The sequence below is a fragment of the Bos mutus genome, chromosome 24, assembly GCF_027580195.1.
Source record: "Bos mutus isolate GX-2022 chromosome 24, NWIPB_WYAK_1.1, whole genome shotgun sequence".
Taxonomy (NCBI): Eukaryota; Metazoa; Chordata; class Mammalia; order Artiodactyla; family Bovidae; genus Bos; species Bos mutus.
In genome coordinates, this window is record NC_091640.1 from 33,330,011 (window position 1) to 33,352,440 (window position 22,430).

The window sequence follows — 22,430 nt, forward strand, 5'->3', positions numbered from 1 at the left end:
TCTGACTTCATATGATGAACATTTCCTTGGAAGTCTTTTCCTAACAGTTTGTTTTGCTTGAAAAAAAAAAAAAGCTGAAGCTCTGCCTTGGCAAACACCAAACTCTAGAAGTATTATAAGAGGGAGCAGGAGATACTGTCCTCCAGATTTTTTTTTCTTTTATGATTTACCCAGAGATCTCCCAGATTTCTATACCCCCTCCCCACCTCCAGGGAAATGATCTCATCATAGCTCCTTGGCATAGTAGAGTTAATGGGTTTTTTTAACTTTTGATGTTTTTATCCAGAGATCACTGAAAAACAGAGATGAGATAGAGGTGTTGTCATAACTAAAAATTGACTAATGTTTGTAAGGTAAATAAAAAATGTCACAGAAAATAGCTACTGGCTACAGGACTTCCCTGGTGGCTCAGATGGTAAAGCGTCTGTCTACAATGCAGGAGACCCGGATTTGATCCTTGGGTCAGGAAGATCCCCTGGAGAAGGAAATGGCGATCCACTCCAGTACTATTGCCTGGAAAATCCCACGGACAGGGAGCTTGGTAGGCTACAGTCCATGGGATCACAAAGAGTTGGACATTACTGTGCGACTTCACTTTCACTTTCACAGGAAGACATCTCACTTAAAAAAGTCTATTTTCTCCTTGCAGCGGATTTTTAGGATTCTTTCTCATGTTCAGCACCATGAAGCTAAAAAGCCTTATGGCTCCAGGGCAGTGCGCAGCCTGGATTTTCTTTGCTAAGGTAAGAGGGAGGGAGAGGGTGGAGAACCCATCTCAGGAGCTCTTGTGTCCAGTGTTCTCAGAGCCCATGTGCTGCAGGTTGGTCTTCAGGGACTCGTCTCTAGTTATTGACCCTGCATCTGATCCTTCACTTGTTTGGGTAACAATTTCCGAGGGCTTCTGCCTATTTTAGGCTTCCCTGGTGGCTCAGATGGTAAAGAATCCTTCCAATAGACACAAGTTTGATCCCTGGGTCGGGAAGATCCCCCGGAGGAGGACATAGCAGCTCACTCCAGTATTCTCGCCTGGAGAATCCCATGGACAGAGGGGCCTGGCAGGCTACAGTTCATGGGGTTGCAAAGAGTCAGACAAGGCTGACGCAACTTAGTAGGCACATGCATGGTTGATTTACAATATTGTGTTAGTTTTTGCTGTACAGCAAAGTGAGTTAGTTATACATATATCCACTCACTGTTAGATTATTTTCCCATATATGTCATTACAGAGTACTGAGTAGAGTTCTCAATGCATGCTATGTAGTAGGTTCTTACTAGTTATCTATTTTGTATATAGCAGTGTGTACGTGTCAATTCCAATCTTCCAATTTATCCTTCCCTCCCCTTTCCCCCCTCAGTAATCATGTTTTCTATGCCTGTAAGCCTGTTTTGTATATAGATTCATCTGTATTATTTCTTAGATTACACATACAGGTGATACCATATAATATTTGTCTTTCTCCATCTGACTTATATCACTTAGTATGACAGTCTCTAGGTCTGCCCATGTTGCTGCAAATGACATTATTTCCCTTTTTTATGGCTGAGTAATATTCTGTTGTTTATATGTATCTCATCTTCTTTATCCATCCTCTGTCTATGGACATTTAGGTTGCTTCCATGTCTTGGTTATTGTAAATACTGCTGCCATGACTCATTTGAGAAGACCCTGATGCTGGGAAAGGTTGAGGGCAGGAGGAGAAGGGGATGACAGAGGATGAGATGGTTGGATGGCACCACCGACTCAATGGACATGGGTTTGGGTGAACTCTGGCAGTTGGTGATGGACAGGGAGGCCTGGTGTGCTGCTGTTCATGGGATCACAGAGTCGGACACGACTGAGCAACTGAACTGAACTGAACATTGGTGTGCATGTATGGGAAGAAATATATTTAACTACATTGGGAGGAACTTCGGAGGAGTAGGAGAAAATGGAGTCCCTAAAAGCCAAGCCATAGAGAGCATTGTGAACTTTTGAATGAGACTGACCAAGGGTAATTTTTTCTTTTTTGCTGCACTTTATGGCTTGTGGGATCTCAGTTTCCTGACCAGGGATTGAGCCGGAGTCATGACAGTGAAAGCCTGGAATCCTAACCACTAGGCCACCAGGGAGGTCCCCTGAGGGTAAAGTTTTAAGCAGATTAATAAGGTGACAGTGCTTAAGACAGATTGGAAATGACTTCCAAGCATTTAGAAGAGAGGTGAATCAAGGTAGAGATGGCAGGAAGAAAGGTGAAAGGTCAAACTTGACTTACAATTTGATCCTGATCCAGGGATGGAACCTGAGTGTCCTGCATCTCCTGCATTGTCAGGCAGATTCTTTACCACTCAGCCACCAGGGAAGCCTGACTTATAATTAGAAGGAAAATAAATTTTAATTATACAATTTGTCCTATAACTGTTATGTGATGTGATAAAATTAGCTAACAAAGACTCAGATCATTTTAGGACAGATTTGGGGGATAGTTTGGACAAAGGAATGATGAATATTGTTGTTTGTTATTGTTTAGTGGTTAAGTCGTGTCCAACTCTTTGTGATCCCATTGACTGTAGTCCACCAGGCTCCTATGTCCATGGGACTTCCCAGATGAGAATACTGGAGTGGGATGCCGTTTCCTTCTCCAGGGGATCTTCCCAACTCAGGGATAGAACCTGCATCTCCTGCACTGACTGGTGGATTCTTTGCCATTGAGCCACTGGGGAAGCCCAGTGATGAATACGGAAGGTGACAAAGTGAGTCCAAAGTTTTTGCTAGAGACAAATGAGATCTGTGGCCTTAACACACAGAAATGGGGGTGGTTATGAAAGAACATCCTTTAGGAGAAAGCTGGCGATATACATTTTAGACAGATGTGTATAGTGATAAAACATCTGCATGGAGCTTTTTTGTGTTGGAAACATGGGGTCAAATGTAGATGAGTGTTCAGGGATTTGTCCATTTGAGCTTCGCCTGTAGAAAGATGCAGTTGAAATCAAGAAAACCTATCCATCAAGGAGCTCACTAAGAGAGTGAAAGGATTTGGGGAGAGTAGAGCAGAGTCCTAGGACTTAGCCTGGGAGAAACTTAGATACTAGGGGCCAATAATGAGCAGGAAAGAAAAGTCATAGCTGGAAGGTAGAGGGGATCAGAGAAGTTCAGAGCAGGGAAGTCTAAAGGAGAATTGTAAGGAGTAAAGCAGAATGCCACCCAAAGGTCAAAGTGACCACAGTAAGAAGAGTCTACAGCACGCACTTTGCTAAGCTTTGCGGAAACAGTTTAAGGAAAAGGGCAGAAGTGGGAGTCGGGCAGAGGGGGATCATAAACACTCAACAATACCTAAGATGTGGAGAGAAGATTGTGACTGGTGGTGGGCAGAGCTAATGAAGATAACTTCTTTTCTAGGAAAAGAGGGACTTGGGCGAGCTTGAAAGTAGAAAAGGAGACACCCTGATACAGAGATTTCATGATGCTAGAGAATGAGGAGAAAATTTGGAAAATAAGTTTCAAAGGGAAGTAGAAGGAGTGTGTGTGTGTGGCGGGGGGTGAAATGTAAAACCCTTTTCCTGGGCTTTACTTGAAGGTAGAGGGCTTCCCAGGTAGCTCAGTGGTAAAGAATCTGCCTGCCAGTGCCAGAGATGGTGTCGATGCAGGATCCATCCCTGGGTTGGGAAGATCCCTGTAGGAGGAAATGACAAATCAAGCCAGAGGAACCTGGTGGGCTACAGTCATGGGGTTGCAAAGAGTCAGACATGGCTGAGCACACGTGCACTCATGGGAAGGTAGCCAGGCTGTTCTGTGAGTTACATGGCAAAGGAACTGGGATTCTCGGGAATTCAGGAGAGGAAAGACTGACTTTGATCATGATGCATTGAACCCCTTTAGTCCTCAGTTTTTTTGTCCATAAAGCAAGGGATCTGGACCAGAAGATAAAAAGAAAATTAAAAAACATGATTTGGACAGGGAATGTCTCATACTTGGGACTAAATGCTGATGGCATCTACATCCAATTGTAGGATTATCTGTGATGAAGATCTGCTGGGAACCATATCGTTGAATGTCAGTGCCTACTTAGTAAAACGTGTGCCAGATTTTAAAAGTCTTTCATAGAACTTATCAGAATAAAGTAGGAAACCACTTAGCCATCAGACTTTCTTTCATCTCTATTATCAAGTTCCATCTTCTCCTGGGAAAGATTATGTATAAAGGCCATACATATATTATGTATAAATGCCATAAGATATGTATAAAGATTATACCAGAATGTTCCTCTGTGTTCTTATTTAGAGTCTTTGTTATTGTTTTTTGCTGTTATTGCATGCATGCTCAGTCATGTCCAACTGTTTGTGACCCCATGGACTATAGCCCACCAGGCTCCTCTGTCCATGGGATTCTCCAGGCAAGAATACTGGAGTGGGTTACCATGCTCTCCTCCAGGGGATCTTCCCAACCCTGGGATCAAACCTGTGTCTCCAGCATCTCCTGCATTGGAAGGCAGGTTATTTACCACTAGCACCACCTGAGAAGCCCCTGTGAGATAATGCATGTAAGGATAAACCACGGAGTGCTATGCAAACACAGAGCATGGTGTAGAATCACTCAAACCCTGAACAAGATTGAATTTATGAACTAGCTCTGAGTCCCAGCTCGGCCACACTTTCTAGGTGTGCGCTTTGTTTTCTCATCTGTAAACAAATATAATAATAATGTCTATGTTCAGAGAGGGTTGAGTAATATTTAGACAGCCCTGGAATAGTGAGTATCAGGCAGCTGACAGGCCCTCCTTGGCCCTGTCGACCCCTGGTTTAATTCTTCTACCAGATTAACCAGTGATTTCCTGAGTCTGCATTTTCCATTTGTATTTGCTGGTTCTAGACTGTGAATTGAGTTGGGAACTGCCTGCTCCAGACTCTGCTCAAAGCTCAGGAGAATAGACTCTCGTACAGCATATTTCATGAGACACTGCCTAACAAAAGATGCAATTGATGTACCATTCACAATGTTTTTCTGCCTATATAAAGAGTCATTGATTCAGAGCAGTTGCTGTGCCTGTGAAAATGTGTGTTTGTTGGTCTCCATGGAGACCACCTCTGGCTGTTCCGTGACCACCAGACTTAATTATACACTGGGGTTGCCAAGGGAGCCTGCAGAGCTGTCTCCATAACAACACATCCTTGTGTAGTAAAAGGACTGCAGTCCTGAACTGTTTTCTGTTTAGGAGTTTCTCTTAAAAGAGTTGAGAAGGCTGTGCTGGGAAGTAGCAGCCTTGTTTTGATTTATCCTTAGGAAGAACCCTTGAGCGGATAGGAATTGCTCTGAGTTTTGACCTCCTCTTGCTCAGGTTGTTTGGCCAGGTCTCGGGAGCATGACCTGGCATCTTCCTTTTTCCCAGTGACATGTTGACATTTCTCTTGACCTATTGCCAAGATATTGAACTGAGAAGGAAGCTTGGCTAAGTGAGTTTCAACGTGTTTTAAGTATAGGATGAACTTGTGAAAATGTCCTCAACAGATGCTGTGATGGTTTGGTGTTTGGAATTTTCAGATGTCTCCCAAGACCATGGGGGAAATGCTTGTTGTTTCTGGTGGAACTGCAAAAAAGAAAAAGAAGAAGCAGCCTAGTGTCTTTTATAATGGAATCACACAGATTTCATAACTTCTAAATAACAATTTTTTCCATCAAATTTTTTTTTTCTGATGTATTTGCGGGAAAGTTTCAGAGCTTAACATGAAGTCATACCTTGAACTTCCGAGAAAGTGGCAAGTAAACAAATCCTTCAGGTTCTGAAATAGATGTAGATTCAGTTTCTGGTGCATACATGCTTGTTTGCACACACACACACACACACAGATTGCAGAAAGATCCTGGAAGTACAGTTGTGATCCCCATCACACTTTGCTGTCTCTGGTTCTAGTCTACACTGAACAGAGTGTTAGTTCTTCTCTGTCTTCTACTTCCTACTCTGTACAACTCTTAAACTTTTTTTTTCCCCCAGTTTCATACAAATGTAACTGTCACATGGCACGGTATTAGTTTAAGATGTGGAACATAGTGATCTGATATTTGTATATACAAATGATCACCGCAATATATTTAGTTAACATCCCTTACCTCCCATGGTTTAGTCGCTAAGTCGTGTCCGACTCTTGCAACCCCATGGACTGTAGTCTACCAGGCTCCTCTGTCCATTTGATTTTCCAGGCAAGAATACTGGAGTGGATTGCCATTTCCTTCTCCAGGGGATCTGCCCGACCCAGGAATCGAACCCAGGTCTCCTGCATTGCAGGCAGATTCTTTACCAACTGAGCTATGAGGGAAGCCTTACCTCCCGTAGTTACAAAAAATATAGATTTGCTTTGTGAATTTGCATGTCATCCTTCTCCGTGTCATTCTGGTTTAGTATATGTGCTGCTGAAACAAACACAGTTACGTCTTTTTCTTTATCATCATCATCCCCATCATCTTCATCACCATCTGTTGGTGTGGAGAGCCTGTTGCTGTCTTTCCTGGCTTCCTAGGTGGGAAAAGGTAATCCCCAAAGAGAAGGATACTCCCCTCAGTTTATTACTGGTGTTGTGTGCTCAGTCATGTCTGACTCTTTGTGATGTGGACTCTAGCCCACCAGGCTCCTCTGTCCATGGGATTCTCCAGGCGAGAATACTGGAGTGGGTTGCCATTTCCTACTACAAGGGATCTTCATGACCCAGGGATTGAACTTGAGTCTCCTGTGTCTCCTGAATTGGCAGGCAGATTCTTTAACCACTGGGCCACCTAGGAAGCCCTTCCCCTCACTTTGGTATTTGCATTTCTTCCTATTTTCTCAGCTTCTGTAGACTCCTCACTTGTTCTTCCTGTCACATTTAAAATCTCATTTGAACAGATTACTTTCTGGGTAGCAGTTCATATTTCTTTATTTTCTTCCTCAAGCTGTTATTCAGCACCTTGATGTGTTCTGGAATAGTCTGATGAAAAGACATTATTCAACCCAATGTAGCTGTAGCTTTTTTTTTTTTTTTAATTTTTCTTTTTAGCTGTAACTTTTATGTTGAAAGAGTACGCTTACGAAATCTAATCATGACTGTTTCCTAATTAAATCATTTTTCTTTTTCACAGTCTAAGTGGCTAGGGCAATGAGAAAAAATTTTTCATGGAAAATGGAAACTTAGAGGCAGCAGCATAATTTCCTTTACAGTCTCTAACTGGGCAATAATAACATGTCTATGTCTTTCCATGACATCACCGCTGAGGCGACGGGAGCATGAAATAGCAAGTTCAGAAGCTGCTCTGTGTTTGTTGAACTATATGGAAACAGTCAGCAAGAAGCTGGTTATCTGGGAATTATTCGTTTATAAGCAAGGTTTTCCCAGAGGACATGTGAGAGGGGAAATACAGTTTTGGACTGAGGGGGGAAAATTAAATTCCATTTCCTTTTGTCAAAATAATTCCTAGGGAAGTGAGTGATGTTAATGGACATTTTGCTATTTTGGATAAGGTTGTTTTTTTTTCTTGTTTCCGATTATGAACTCCTGATTTTTTTCTGGGCTATTTTTAGTGCCATTGATCATCACAGTGTTCTCTGCTGCAAAAATGTGATAACGATTCTGGACTTCTCAACTTTTGACCTGAATGAATTTGCTTTAAAGGAAATACCCGGAATTTCTGCCCATGTTCTGACTGCAAGGTTTATAGGAATTCTGTCAGTATCCAAGATAATTTATAATACCTAAAGTTTTTGGCAATACAAAGAGCAGTTAATTGGGAAAGTTTACAAGGCCTCCACTGTGGGAATAAATTGATGTTTCCATGGTTCATTGTGGATGCAATAAATGATGGCTGAGTGAATGCTTATTTTATGCATCTTTGCAGACTTGTGCACTCAAATCAGAAATAAAGGTACAATTCTGCACATATCTTGTAGAGTCCCTTCCTCTGCCCCCAGTTATGCTCTTATAATGTATGTGCCTCTGTCTTTAGCTGTGCCATTCATCCTGTTTGAGTTCATTTTTCCTTATGAAAATCTTTTGTCCCGGTCATTAGATCCAAGTTCCGCAGGGTATGGCTGGACACAAGGGAATTAGCAGGGTGCACTTCACCATCTGTATGTGCCCAAACCAGAGGGCAAGCTTCAGGCCTGTGTCATTGGAGAATGAGCTGGCAGTCAGAGCTAATAAAATAAAGCAGTTTTTGGGAAATCAGAAGGAGCAGACTTTCATTATGGGAAAGCTAAGTTTTTTGTTGTTGTTTTGCTTTTTAAAATATTTGGCTGTGCCAGGTCTTACTTGCAACCAGGGATGGAACCCAGGCCTGCTGCATTGGGCGCTTGGAGTCTTAACCAGTGGACCACTAGGGGAGTCCTGGGAAAGCGAAGTTTTGACACATGATAATAGAAAAGAATAACATGTGGATTTGAAAAACTTAGTAGACATCTACTTGGTGCCATTTTGGGCAAATAACTTCTCTTTCCCACAATGCCTTAGAGACATCTTGGTGACCTGGCCCCCCGGGGGCCCCAAGTACCCCACTGGATCTTGCCCCATACTTGTTCTCCTGTTTTATCCCCCAAAGTGGAATTTGCTTAAAGTTCCAGTGGCTCAGATGATAAAGAATCTGCCTGCAATGCGGGAGACCCAGATTCGATCCCCAGGTCAGGGAAGATCCCCTGGAGAAGGGAAAGGCAACCCACTCCAGTATTCTTTCCTGGGGAACTTCATGGACAGAGAAGCATGAGTCCATGGGGTCTCAAAGAGCAACTAACATGACTGAGCAACTAACATTGCATAGATAGTCATTTGCTCATTTTTTTTCTGTTGAAAATGCCCTCCCTTACAAAAAGTAGTCCAAACTTGCTCCGCACCCCACCCCGCCCCCTCACCCCGACTCTCCATCAGCACTTTAAAGTGACCCAGTGGTTCTTTAGGTTAAGATTTCTGATGCTGTTTTTGTTTTTCTCTTAAGTAGGCTGCGTCAGTCTGTAAGGCCAGGCAGTTCAGTATTGAACACAAGCTGTTATGTGACACCAAAACAGCCAATCTGTTAGTCAAACATGTGGCAGAAAAGGTTTTTTACAGTCAACAGTTAATTGCCTGATATTATGTAAGATGTACTAAGTCGCTTCATTTGTGTCCAATTCTTTGCAACCCTGTGGGCTGTAGCCTGCAGGCTCCTCTGTCCATGGGATTCTCCAGACAAGAATGTTGGAGTGGGTTGCCACGCTCTCCTCGAAGGGATCTTCCTGACCCAGGGATTGAACCTGCATCTCCTGCATTAGCAGTCGGGTTCTTTATCACTGGCACCATCTGGGAAGCATATATTATGTAAGCTAGACCACATTTGACCACGTGTTAGAACACATGTGTAATTGTATTTGATTGTTTCTGTGCACACCTGGGGGTTTGGGGTAGTTGATTATGAGAGGAACAGGCTGTCTCTGGCTACATTTCCACATCTGTCTTCTTGTCATGTGACTTCTGGGGGTGTTGCAGGGGATACAGGGAGACACCCCTCCTTCAGTTATTTGAAATGAACTTCTTTTCTAATGTCTTGAGTGTTCTAGCTATCTGTGAAGGACAGAACATATCAAGTGTATTCCAACGAAAAGGGAAATGGAATAATTGCCAAAACGTTCCCTCTCAAAGTGTTGAGCCCCCAAATCCTAACAATCCTGTATTGTTTATCTTAAAAAAAATTTTTTTTTATTAGAGTATGGTTGATCTGGGGCTTCCCAAGTGGCACTGGTGGTAAAGAATGTGTCTGCCAATGCAGGAGATGCAAGAGAAATAGGTTTGATCCCTGGGTCAGGAAGATCCCCTGGAGGAGGGCATGGCAATCCACTCCAGTATTCTTGCCTGGAGAATCCCATGGACAGAGGAGCCTGGCGGGCTGCAGTCCATGGGGTCAGAAGAGTCGGACAGGACTTAGCATGCACCTGCGGACATGGTTGGTTTACAGTGTTGTGTTAGCTTCTGCTCTACAACAAAGTGAGTCAGTTGTGCCTATATTAACATATGTATCCACTCTTTCTTAGATTTTTTTCCCATAGGCCCTTATAGAGTTTTTTCATTTATTATTTTTTATTGAAGTATAATTGCTTTACAACGTTGTGGTCGTTTCTGCTATACAGCAAAACAAATCAGCTCCATGTATATATGTATTCCGTCTCTCTTGAACCTCCCTCCCACCAAATCCTAACATTTTCAGGATGCACAGAAGTAAACAGCTCTGGCGTAGTCAGGGGGGAGCATACATTTGGCAGTTTGGAACAGGAGTAACAACACTGCTTACAGTAGGGTTGAGATAGGAATGCAAGCCTTGAGGTGGTGAGCATGTCTCTCTCACTTGAAGGGAAAAACCAGCCCAGTTCTGAGCCCAGGGAAGAAATGGTGCTTCTTCTACTGGTGTATCCCTGCTCTGACATCTGAGTTGAGCTTCACCATGTGAACCACTCAGATCCAGTCAAGTCCTAACACATCTTTTGTGAAGCTGGTCACGCTTAATCTTAGACAGTTAATCTTAATCTAATCTTATGCTTAGACAGTTGACTGTTCACTCTAAGAATTATATAATCATGACTCCATTTCAATACTCACACCTCCTATGAGGGTTTTCTTTTCCCTGAAAAAGAATTTTTCAAGTTGCTCTGTGGGAAGTTGATATATTCAACAGAGATTCATAGAGTGACCTGTCACAGTCCAGGCTGAGAAGATGAGACAGCAGAGGGAAGTGACAAAGAGCCCTGAATTTTGGAGACAGAGAGGATTGGAAAAAAATCCCACTCTCCAACAATGTAACTTTGAAAAGATTCCTTAGCCTCTGGATATATCAGTTTTCTCATCTGTAAAATGGGAATAATTGTATAACTTTCACAGAAATATTACAGGGATTACATGAAATAATGTACTGTTGTTGTTGCTCAGCCGCTTAGTCCTGTCTGACTCTTTGTGACCCCGTGGACTGCAGCATGCCTGGCTTCCTTGTCCTTCACTATCTCCCAAAGTTTGCACAAACTTATGTCCATAGAGTCGGTGATGCCATCCAACCATCTCATCCTCTGTCATCCCCTTCTCCTCCTGCCCTCAATCTTCGCCAGCATCAGGGTCTTTTCCAGTGAGTCGGCTCTTCGCATTAGGTGGCCAAAGTATTACAGCTTCAGCTTCAGCATCAGTCCTTCCAATGAATATTCAGGGTTGACTTCCTTTATGATTGACTGGTTTGATCTCCTTGCTGTCCAAGGGACTCTCAAGAGTCTTCTCTAGCACCACAATTTGAAAGCATCAATTCTTCGGCACTCAGCCTTCTTTTTGGTACAACTCTCATATCCGTACACGACTACTGGAAAAACCGTAGCTCTGACTACACGGACCTTTGCTGGAAATAATATATGTTGAGCAGTTAAAGTTTGCTCATATTAATTGTAAAGAATAAGCTTTTCCCTTGCAGATGTAGAAATGTTTGAAGTACTCTTTGTATTCTGGATTTGGCTACAATTTGAGAGCTGCTGACTTGTATCATTAGAAAACCTTCACTTCTGCTTTGTTCCAGTTTGACAATCTAGTGTCAAGAGGAAATTAAAATGACCAGATTCAAGTGGCATCATAGGTTTTAAAGTTCTTCTTTCAAGTAACTCAAGGAACCTGATTTATCATTTGATCTAACATTTTGGAAGTCACAGATGTCTGTTCTAAAAAAGAAAGCAAAAGAGGAAGCAGCAGTCCTAAAGGTTGATAGATGAGCCTTCAGCAGGGAAATGCAGCTTTCAGTCTGTGCTAGTTTGGTTGTCAGAGAGTGGGGGTTTGAGACAGAAGTGGTTTTAAATCTGATGTAGAGCCACACACCCACCAGAATGGCTAAAATTAAAGAGACTGACAATACCAAGTGTGGGTGAGGATTTGAAATAATGCCTGGTTTAGAAAACACTGAAGCTCAACAAGATTTGTTATGACTAGGCAGCCTCACTCTTGGTTTATACCCACGAGAAATGAAGACATATACCCGCAGCAAGGCACGTTCGGTGGTAGGGAGTTAGAGGTGATGGTCCCACAATTCTGAATAGAGTAAAAAACTTTTTTTTTTTTTGCCACACCATACAGCTTGTGGAACCTTAGTTCCCCAGTCAGGGTCTGAACGCATGCCATGGCCGTGAAAGCAGTGAGTCCTAACCATTGGGCCTCCACGGAATTTCCCATACTAAACAACTGTTGAATGGTACACTTTCAACAGGGTGAATTTTATAACATGTACATTCTATGTCAGTAAGACTTATTTTTAAAAAAAAATCCATAATAGGAATATCCACAGTAGTTTTACTCATAACAGCCTCAATCTGGAGGAAGTAGTCCATACATCAGTCAAGAAATAAATTTTGCTCTAGCCATACAATGGACCAGTACACTGCAATAAAAGAGCCTATAGCCACAAAAGTGGTTTGGATGTACTGATTGGGAAAGAACCTTGTGAGATGCTGAAAGGGTTTCTTTTCTATCTGGTGGTGGTTACATGGGTGTTTAAAGATGTAAACATTCAACAAGCCCCACACTTAAAATTTAAGCTTGTCGTGCACTTTACTGTATTTATGTTATAATTCGATTTTTACAAGTCTAATGCGGGTGCTGCAAGGGTGCGGTCCTCAGAAAACACAGCTGAACCGCCTCTCCAGCTGGTCCCTGGGAAGCCCAGGTGTTGGGGCCAGCAGACCCTCCCGGCTCTGACCTTGACCCTGTCTTTATACTGCAGATGACCATGGGTTTCACTTACTGAAGAAAGAGAAAAGCCCACAGGCTGGTGCCTTGCTGATCTGGGCCCTGCTCACCAGTTCTCTTGAATATCACTGTTGGAGAGGACTTCTAATCAATATTCAGCTCAGTGCCAAGGCAAAGAAAGTGAGCTCAGCCTTCCTGGTAGCATTGCAGAAGTATTTATTGTTCTGCCTCTGCTCCACAGGCTTCAGTGTTTCTTCAGTAAGAAGTAGCCTCTGCTGAACCCTCTCTCTTGACAGAGGGGTGCCTTCGATAGGCTCCTGGCTGCACCCGGAGGAGGGTGGGTCCACGATCGCTACCTGCACTCAGGCTTCCTGGGTTCTTTGATGGAACCCAGGCAGGACCACAGCGCAGACTGCTCTGTTCTTAGCTTTCTAAATTGTCCAGGGGCTACTCCTTGTGAATCACATGGGGACCGCCTCACTCTAGCCAGCTTCCCAGGTTTTCTAAGTTAACTGATCTCTGATTTGGGGGAGAGGGGGAAAGATACATATATTCAGTCACCAAGTCATGTCCGACTCTTTGTGACCCCATGAACCGCAGCACGCCAGGCCTCCCTGTCCATCACCAACTCCTGGAGTCTACCCAAACCCATGTCCATCCAGTCAGTGATGTCATCCAGCCATCTCATCCTCTGTTGTCCCCTTCTCCTCCTGCCTTCTATCTTTCCCAGTATCAGGGTCTTCCAGTGAGTCAGTTCTTCCCATCAGGTGGCCAAAGTATTGGAGCTTCAGCTTCAGCATCTGTCCTTCCAGTGAATATTCAGGGTTGATTTCCTTTACAATTGACTGGTTAGGAATATTACTCAGCCTAAAAAAAAGAACAAAACTGGGTCATTTGTAGAGACGTAGATGGACCTATAGAGGGTCATACGCCGTAAAGTAGGTCAGAAAGAGAACAACAAATATCGTCTATTAATGCATACGTGTGAAATCTAGGAAAATGGTACAGATGAACCCATTTGCCAGGCAGGAATAGAGATGCTGACATAGGGAATGGATGTGTGGACATGGGGTCGGGAGATGGCCTGGGAGATTGGGGTTGACTTGTGTGCATTGCCATGTGTCAGATAGATGGCTAGTGGGAACCTGAGGGCAGAGAGCTCAGCTCGGTGCCTGCAGTGACTTAGACAGGTCGGGTGGATGGTGGGGAGTGAGGTCCAAAAGGGAGGGGATATATGTATGCATGTAGCTGATTCGCTTTATTGTACAGCAGAAACTAACACAGCATTGTAAAGTAACTATACTCCCAATTACAAAAAAAAAAAAGCTGACTAACATTAAGTGGCTTCTCTCATGCAGTCGGTCTGCCTGCCTCTTGGGGACACACGTTGTGTGTCTGGTCATGGACCTTTTTGGCTTCGGCTGCAGTGAAACTCCTGAGCCGCCGCCTCCTCTGCTGTCTGCAGCCTCCTCCCCACCGCGAAGGTAGACGTGTCTGGCGTGGATTTGGTGTAATAGCCTCATCTCCACCTCCCTATCTTTGTTTTCCTGCTCCCTTCATCTCTCTTATCTACTTCCTACAGACATCTCAAGTCTGTAACACTGTCTTTTAAGCTGCTTGAAAATTCTCACTGGAACAAGTCAAGGAGTAAATCAAATTCCCTCTGTCCCTTTCAAAAAACGTTGTAAGTGAAAGAGTAAAATGCAATCCCTGAGAAATGCTTTATAGGTGATTCCTTTGTCTTAGGGATGGGGAAACTGAAATCCAGAGGGAGGAATGGCCGGCCTGAGGTTAGTCAGTGAGTTTGTGGTGCAACAAGGGGACACCAGGGACTCTGAGAGTCCCGAGGCTGCCTCATAGACATGGCGCAAGGACAGATTAGGGTGAGCTCTTCTGAAGTCCAAGTCTGGACATCTGATGAAACTACACATCCCGTTGTCCTGGCCCTTGCTGCCCATGGTTTTTGGGTTTTTTTGTGTGTTTTTGGCCACACCGTGTAGCCTGTGGGAACCTAGTTCCCTAACTAGGGATCAAACCCTCACCCCCTGCATTGGAAGTGCAGAGTCTTAACCACTGAACTGCTAGGGAGATTCCTGCCCATGGTCTTTAAGTGAATAGAATTCCCATGGGATTTGTATTTTCAATACCTTGCAAGGAAAAAGGGGTTTCCAGCCATTGGTTTTTTTCTCTCTCTTCAGGTTTTCTTTGGCTTTAATGGTGGCCTCTACCCAGCTCACACTTTCCATTCCCACTAGTACTAATGCCCAGTGGCTTAGAGTTTGTGAGCTTGTCCATACTGTTCCTTCTGTGTAGAAAGCCCTTCCCCCTTTCCTCACCTGGTAATTCTTAACTGTCGTTCAGCATCAGCTCAGGAATAATCTCAGTGTGGGACTTGTTCCCATAATTGGGTACACCCATGTCTTGGCATGAGTGTGTGCTCAATCACTCAGTTGTATCCAACTCTTTGCAACTGTAGTCCGCCAGGCTCCTCTCTCAGTGGAATTTCTGAGGCAAGAACACTGGAGTGGGTTACCATTTCCTCCTTCAGGGGATCTTCCTGACCCAGGGATCGAACCCCTGCCTTCTGCATGGGCAGGCAGATTCTTTACCACTGCACCACCTGGGAATCCCATACCCACGTCTTAGCACTTACATTGGATATAGAAAGCATTTTCTTATTAACCTCCAGAAATGGCTAAGCTAGAATAGGGGTGTTAGGGGCAGTTTCTTACCTTTCCTTTTTATCTCTTTAGTTCCTAGCAAAGGGAATTTGACCTTAGCTTCATTCCAGCAATAATTCAAAGCCCTTTTCCTCTTTCCTTTCTAGTTCAGTGAAAGCTTCTTCTGAAGCAGTTTGTTGTTTTTTCAGCTTTTCTCTTTTAAACTCTCCAAAAGAGTAAGGAATAATGTCTTAGCTCTGGCTGCCATAATAAAATGTCATGGATTGGGAGGCTTGAACAACAGATATTTATTTCTCACAGTTTGAGAGGCTGAGAAATCCAAGATCAAGGAGCCAGCAGGGTTGGTCTCTGGTGGGAGCTCTCTCCTCAGGTTGCAAGTGGTCTTCTGTCTCCATCTTCACATGGCAGAGAGAGGGCATGAGCTCTCTGATCTTTTCTTATGAGGTCACTAAGCCCATCATGAGGACCCCACCCTCGTGAGCTCCTCTAACCCTAATTACCTTCCAAGGGTCCCATCTCCAAATACCATAACACTGGAAGGTAGGGTTTCAACATGAATTTAGGGTGGAGGACAGGCACACAGTTTAATTCATAGGCAAAGAGTGCACGGGTGACCCACTGACATTTTGCAGTGAGTGCCAAGAGTTGGGTGGCAAGAGCTAGAAAGTCTTCATGGTTTAAAGAAATCCCTCAGGTGGAACTGAGCTGGTGGAGTGAGTCTTGTGCAAGCTTTGTCTGTTTCTAAGGCATTCTCACTCTGGTCATGTGAAACTGGGTGTAATCAGACCTGGATCTGGCATACCGCCCTTGACATCATGGACTCCCTTCTCCCAACTGATCCTCCTTCAGGAATTGTTGGGATTAAGAAAACAGCCAGGTTAAAAGTAGCAAAAAGGTTTTTTTTACCAAATGAGTACCACATTTCCTATCTTGAAACATTGCAAGCAGATTTTTTCTCTTTTTTTCCTTTCTCTCTCTCTTTTTATTTTATTTTATTTTTTTGGCTGCACTGCCTGGCACGCAAGAGCTTAGTTCCCCAACCAGGGATTGAACCCATGCCCCTTGCAGTAGAACGACGGAGTCTTAACCACTAGACTGCCAGGGAATTCCGTTCAAGCGGGTCTTGCTGTATATCTTTTGGCAAATCTATTCTTTCACTTCCATTATTTCCAAGTACAACAATATAAAAGTGAAAGTCACTCAGTCATGTCCAACTCTTTGCGAACCCATGGACTATGCAGTCCATGGAATTCTCCAGGCCAGAATACTGGAGCGAGTAGCCTTTCCCTTTTCCAGGGGATCTTCCCAACCCAGGGATCGAACCCAGGTCTCCCACATTGCAGGCAGGTTCTTTACCAGCTGAGTCACAAGGGAAGCCCAAGTATTAAGTATAACAATACTGTGAAGTTATTGTTAAATTAAATGGAGATTGAAAAAAAATCCTCATGGCCTTGGAATAAGTATAATTATGGTGTTTTATTTAAAGCTTATTTGAGCTTAAATTCATTTCATTCCTGAAATTTGATGGCAGTGATGAGATCCATTCTTTGAGTGAATCAAAATAACTTAGAAAATAAAAACACTTGGGTCCTTTTCTTTACAGAAGCACAGAGTAACTGCTTAGCTGGGAGACTGAACAACATTTTTATCAATAGGACAGAAGTTTGGAAAATGACTTGAGCAGAAATCCATCTTTACAAAAGTAAATCTGTCAGTAGATGAGTACATTTACTGAATAGAATGGGCTTCCCTGGTGGCTCAGATGGTAGAGAATCTGCTTGCAATGCAGGAGACCTGGGTTCAATCCTTGGGTCAGGAAGATCCCCTGGAGAAGGGAATGGCAACCCACTCTGGTATTCTTGCCTGGAGAATTCCATTAACAGAGGAGCCTGGTGGGCTGTAGTCCATGGACTTGCAAAGAGTCCTGGATGATGGACTGACTAACACACTGAACAGAATGAGACTGAGAAAGTTGAGAAAAAGTACTAGAAGGAAGAATCTATCGTGTCTATACCAGGCTGTCACTGAATTGAATTTGAAGGAAAATTAGAGTAGTCTCAAGTTCTTCTTTTGTCTTCAACTATCGGATGTTCTGAATATATCATTTTGCCCTTTATACTTCTTGCAAAGAAACAGTACTGGGGGGAGTAAAAAAAAGAAGCAATACTTGGCAAATTGGTCCATGGGGTCGCTAAGTCGGACACGACTGAGCAACTTCACTTTCACTTTTCACTTCCATGCATTGGAGAAGAAAATGGCAACCCACTCCAGTGTTCTTGCCTGGAGAATCCCAGGGACGGAGGAGCCTGGGGCTGCCATCTATGGGGTCACACAGAGTCGGACACGACTGAAGTGACGCAGCAGCAGCAGCCCCTTTATTTATTTTTTAGATTTTTTTTTTTTTTTGATGTGGACCATTTTTCAAGTGTTTATTGAATTTGTTACAGTACTGCTTCTGTTTAATGTTTTGGTTTTTGGCCCTGAGTGATATGGGATCTTAGCTTCCTGACCAGGGATTGAACTCGCACCCCATGTACTGGAAGGTGAAATCTGAACCACTGGATCACCAGGGAAATCCCAATAGCCCCTTTATTTAAAGAATTATAGTATGTATAGACGGGGAAGCCTGGTGGGCTGCTGTCTATGGGGTCGCACAGAGTCGGACACAACTGAAGCGACGCAGCAGCAGCAGCAGTATGTTACAGAAAACAAAACAACCAACAAAATCAGGTATTTTAGGATGAGCAGAGGTGGAACGCCCACAGAGATAGATGAAAGGCACCACCCCAAAGATGCCAAGGAACACCGCTTCAGCAGACATGATATTAATATGGCCTCTTGAGAAATGTTTGAGGACTCAAGAGAAAAGTCTGACACCCAGCTCTCAGGGAGAGCCGATACCTTCTGGCACTGCTGATCCAGGAAGATTGCGGGTCCCAGATAAAAGGTCCAAAGGTCCGTAGATTTCTAAAAGTGAAACCAAAGGACCAGTGCCAAATGGTATGAAAAGTCACAGGTCTTTTCAGCACACAGTATGTGTTAAAGATTTCAGAGTTTTGGTATTTGAATTCTTCTGTCCATTTGTCCTCCCTTCTTGGGATGTGGACTAAGAGAATATATGAGACTTCCCTGGTGGCTCAGTGGTAAAGAATCCGCCTGCCAAGGCAGGAGACACGGGTTTGATCCCTGATCCAGGAAGCTCCCGCATGCCTCGGAGCATCTAAGCCCACACGCTGCAACTACTGAGCCTGTGCTCTAGAGCCAGGGAGCTGAAACGACAAAGCCCGCATGCTGCCACTACTGAAGCCTGCGCACCTAAAGCCTGTGTCTGCAACAAGAGAAGCTGCTGCAACGGGAAGCCTGCGTACCGCAACCGGAACGTAGCGTCTGCTCTCTGAAACTATAGAAAGCCTGTGCCCAGCAATGAAGACCCTACACAGCCAAAAATAAATAAATAAATTATATCAATAAAAAAGAAAGAGAACATTTACTGAATAGAATGGGCTTCCCTGGTGGCTCAGATGGTAGAGAATCTGACAAGGAAGAGTAGGCAAGTGGGAAACAAAGTGGAATTAAAAACTCAGCCTTGGTTTAGAAACATAAGGCTTTCTGTTCCTTGTAGGAGGCATGCCTTCCCCTCCACCCTCCACTCCCAACCCAACAGGTGGAGACAGAGGGTAAAGAGAATTTCATTGCATGGATTCCAGAGAAGAAATAAACCATGTGGAGGTTGGATTCGTGCCTTTAAAGCGCTGGAGTCCCACTAACTAGCGTAATGAGCCTCATCAAGTGTACAATCAGATGAATAATTTTTCCCACTAGAGTGATCTTGGAAGAGATTGAAAGGATGAAAGGAAGAAGATTTTCCTGCCCCCCAGGCAGAGAGAATCATGAGGAAAGAAAACTCTGTGTTCCTCTCACCTCCAGTTTGTCCGATTAATCATTGTCAATTGCATCATCTCTAACTCTGTGTCTGAAGAGAAGGAGACTGGGTCTTTGAGGAAGTCCTGGTGCTGCTGGCCGTTACATACAAGATCCTGGACTATAATAAAAAGACAAAGCCAATTAAAATCGTAATGATGCGTTAATATGATTATTACTAATCAGGAAGGTGTTCAGAACAAGTCAAATAAAACCCCACCTTGCTAAAGAATCCGTCTGCCAGTGCAGGAGACAGGGGTTTGATGCCTGATCAGGGAAGACCCCATATGCCAAGGAGCAACCAAGTCCACGCACCTCAACTATTGAAACTGTGCTCTAGAGCCCAGGAAGCTGCAATTACTGAGCCCACTTGTGACTGTTGAAGCCCACATGCCCTGGAGCCTGTGCTCCGCAACAAGAGAAGCCACTGCAGTGAGAAGCCCGCCTACTTCAACTAAAGAGTAGCTCCTGAGCAACTAGAGAAAAGGCCGAGCAGCAATGAAGAATGAAGACTCCAGCATAGCCATAAATAAATGAATTAACAAAATTATTTCTTAACCCCCGCCCGCCTCCGCCCTACCCCACCATAACATCCTAGGTGGCTCTAGGGAAATTGTGGTCAGCCAAACAAGGTAAAGCAGTGCCTTACCATCTCTGTGTCTTAGTTTTCTCATCTGTGTAACAAAGGGAAATCCTCTGCTTCAGAGTAGAATGTTGTGCATTGTGACAGGCCAACATTCAACTGAAACAACTGGGAGAAAAACAAATCAATTGCAAAATATCATATTTTTAAAGAAATCAGAGATCTATGAAGGCAATGAGAACCAAATTAGATATATTTCCAGAGAAGGAAGACCCCTGCCTAGGTATTCTAAGTAACACAGGTTATTGTTTTTCCCAGAGTGGGGTTGGAGGGTGAAGGATAATTGTTGATTCTGGGTGTGGCCTAAGGATCTGACTTGGTCCAAGAAGAGGAAATATTTTGTGGGAAGGAGAAACTAGCAGATCTTTTGACACTTGTGTGGAACTGGCTTGGTGGGTTGGAAAGGAGAGGAGCCCCAAAGGCAAGTCCAGTATTCCCACGAGTCATTTGCTGAGCTCTGAAGCAGTTCTGGGGGATGCAGGCTCACCCAGGGAGGCAAAGCAAAAGCTCATAATATTGGGGGTACTAGGAAATAAATTCTGTTTTTTTCTTTTTTTGCAGCAGCAGCATTCGAACTTTCTTAGCTTTTTATTTTATATTGGTGTATAGCCAATTAACAATATTGTGGTAGTTTCAGGTGGACAGCAAAGGGACTCAGCCATACACCTACATGTATCCGTTCTCCCCCAAACTCTCCTCCCACCCAGGCTGTCACATAACATTGGGTAGAGTTCCCTGTGCTATCCAGTAGGTCCCTGATGGTTATTCATTTTAAATATAGCAGTGTGTACATGTCCATCCCAAACTCCCTAACTGTTCCTTCCCCTCATCCCTGGCAACCATAAGTTCCTTCTCTAAGACAAAATCTTGCTAGAAAGAGGAGGCTGAAGCAAATATATGATGAGTCTTCACCTAAAGACTGTTGCCAGATTTTGAATCTACATGGGATGAGAAGCTAAAAAGCTAAGGTCAAAATTTTTGAAAGGCAGAACTTACAGGAATGAGAAGACAGACCAAGCTTTTAAGCGTAAGTCTTGGAGGGCCACACCTGAAGGCCTAGGTAAAGACGAGGTGAATTAAGCCTTACTAGAGCTACGACCCATCTGATTCACTCATCCTTGATTATAGTTCCTTTATACACAGTGTTCGACATATAAAGTTGTAGAGGACTTCTCTGATGATCCAGTGGTTAAGACACCGTGCTTCCACTGCAAGGGCACAGGTTTGATCCCCAGTCAGAGAAGTTCTGGATGCCGCTTGGTATGGTCAAAAAATAAATAAATAAGAAATCAAAGTTGTAGACATGTGAAGAGGCAGGAACACTGACTGATAAGTGGAAAAAAATACTGAGAATGTAAACACAAAGGATCTGGATTTTAGAGCTAGTGATACCTTAAAGTGACTATGAAGAATATGCTAAAGAAAATAGGAAAATACGAATTAAATGAATTTCTTTGCAAAATTGGAATCTGTAAAAAAAATCAAAGTTATTACTGAACTGAAAAATTATATGTCAAATTAATAACTTAATGGATGGACTTAAGAACAGATTGGACTTAGTGTTACAGAATTAGTGAAGTACAGAGAGAAAAAATTCAGAAGTACAAAAAAAAGCATAAGAGACATGGAGGAAATTCTCAAAGTCTTCAGTTCAGTCGCTCAGTCGTGTCTGACTCTTTGCGACCCCATGAACTGCAGCACGCCAGGCCTCCCTGTCCATCACCAACTCCCAGAGTCCACCCAAACCCATGTCTATTGAGTCGATGATGCCATCCAACCATCTCATCCTCTGTCGTCCCCCTTCTCCTCCTGCCCTCAATCTTTCCCAGCACCAGGGTCTTTTCAAATGAGTCAGCTCTTCGCATCAGGTGGCCAAAGTATTGGAGTTTTAGCTTTTTTGATGATCCAGCAGATAGATGTTGGCAATTTGATCTCTGGTTCCTCTGCCTTTTCTAAAACCAGCTTGAACATCTGGAAGTTTATGGTTCATGTATTGCTGAAGCCTGGCTTGGAGAATTTTGAGCATTACTTTACTAGTGTGTGAGATGAGTGCAATTGTGCAGTAGTTTGAGCATTCTTTGGCATTGCCTTTCTTTGGGATTGGAATGAAAACTGACCTTTTCCAGTCCTGTGGCCACTGCTGAGTTTTCCAAATTTGCTGGCATATTGAGTGCAGCACTTTCACAGCATCATCTTCCAGGATTTGAAATAGCTCAACTGGAATTCCATCACCTCCACTAGCTTTGTTCTTAGTGATGCTTCCTAAGGCCCACTTGACTTCACATTCCAGGATGTCTGGCTCTAGGTGAGTGGTCACACCATTGTGATTATCTGGCCTTGAGAACCCCATAAACCGTTTTACTTCTCAAAGTCTAATATATAGGTAATTGGAGTTCTAGAAGGTGAGGAGGGAAGCAATGTATGAAGGAATAATGGCTGTGAATTTTCTAACACTGCTGAAAGACATCAACCCACAGTTTCAAGAATCTCACCAAACCCTAAACAAAAAATACAAA

The 22,430-nt window shown here is 43.6% G+C and overlaps 1 protein-coding gene across 5 annotated transcripts in view; it reads left to right on the forward strand.

Moving 5' to 3' along the window:
* The window catches only part of TMEM241 (transmembrane protein 241), a 123,867-nt gene that overhangs the window by 80,273 nt on the left and 21,164 nt on the right, over positions 1 to 22,430 (forward strand). For 4 of the 5 annotated variants that reach the window (XR_011462503.1, XM_070361939.1, XM_070361940.1 and 1 more), the window contains one exon: positions 650 to 743. The exons of the other annotated variant lie outside the window; for it this stretch is intronic. Coding sequence is in view for 3 of the 4 variants with exons in the window: in XM_070361939.1 (XP_070218040.1) it covers positions 650 to 743 (94 nt within the window). In the remaining variant the exon portion in view is untranslated. The remainder of the gene's footprint in view (positions 1 to 649; positions 744 to 22,430) is intronic. 5 annotated transcript variants of the gene reach the window in all.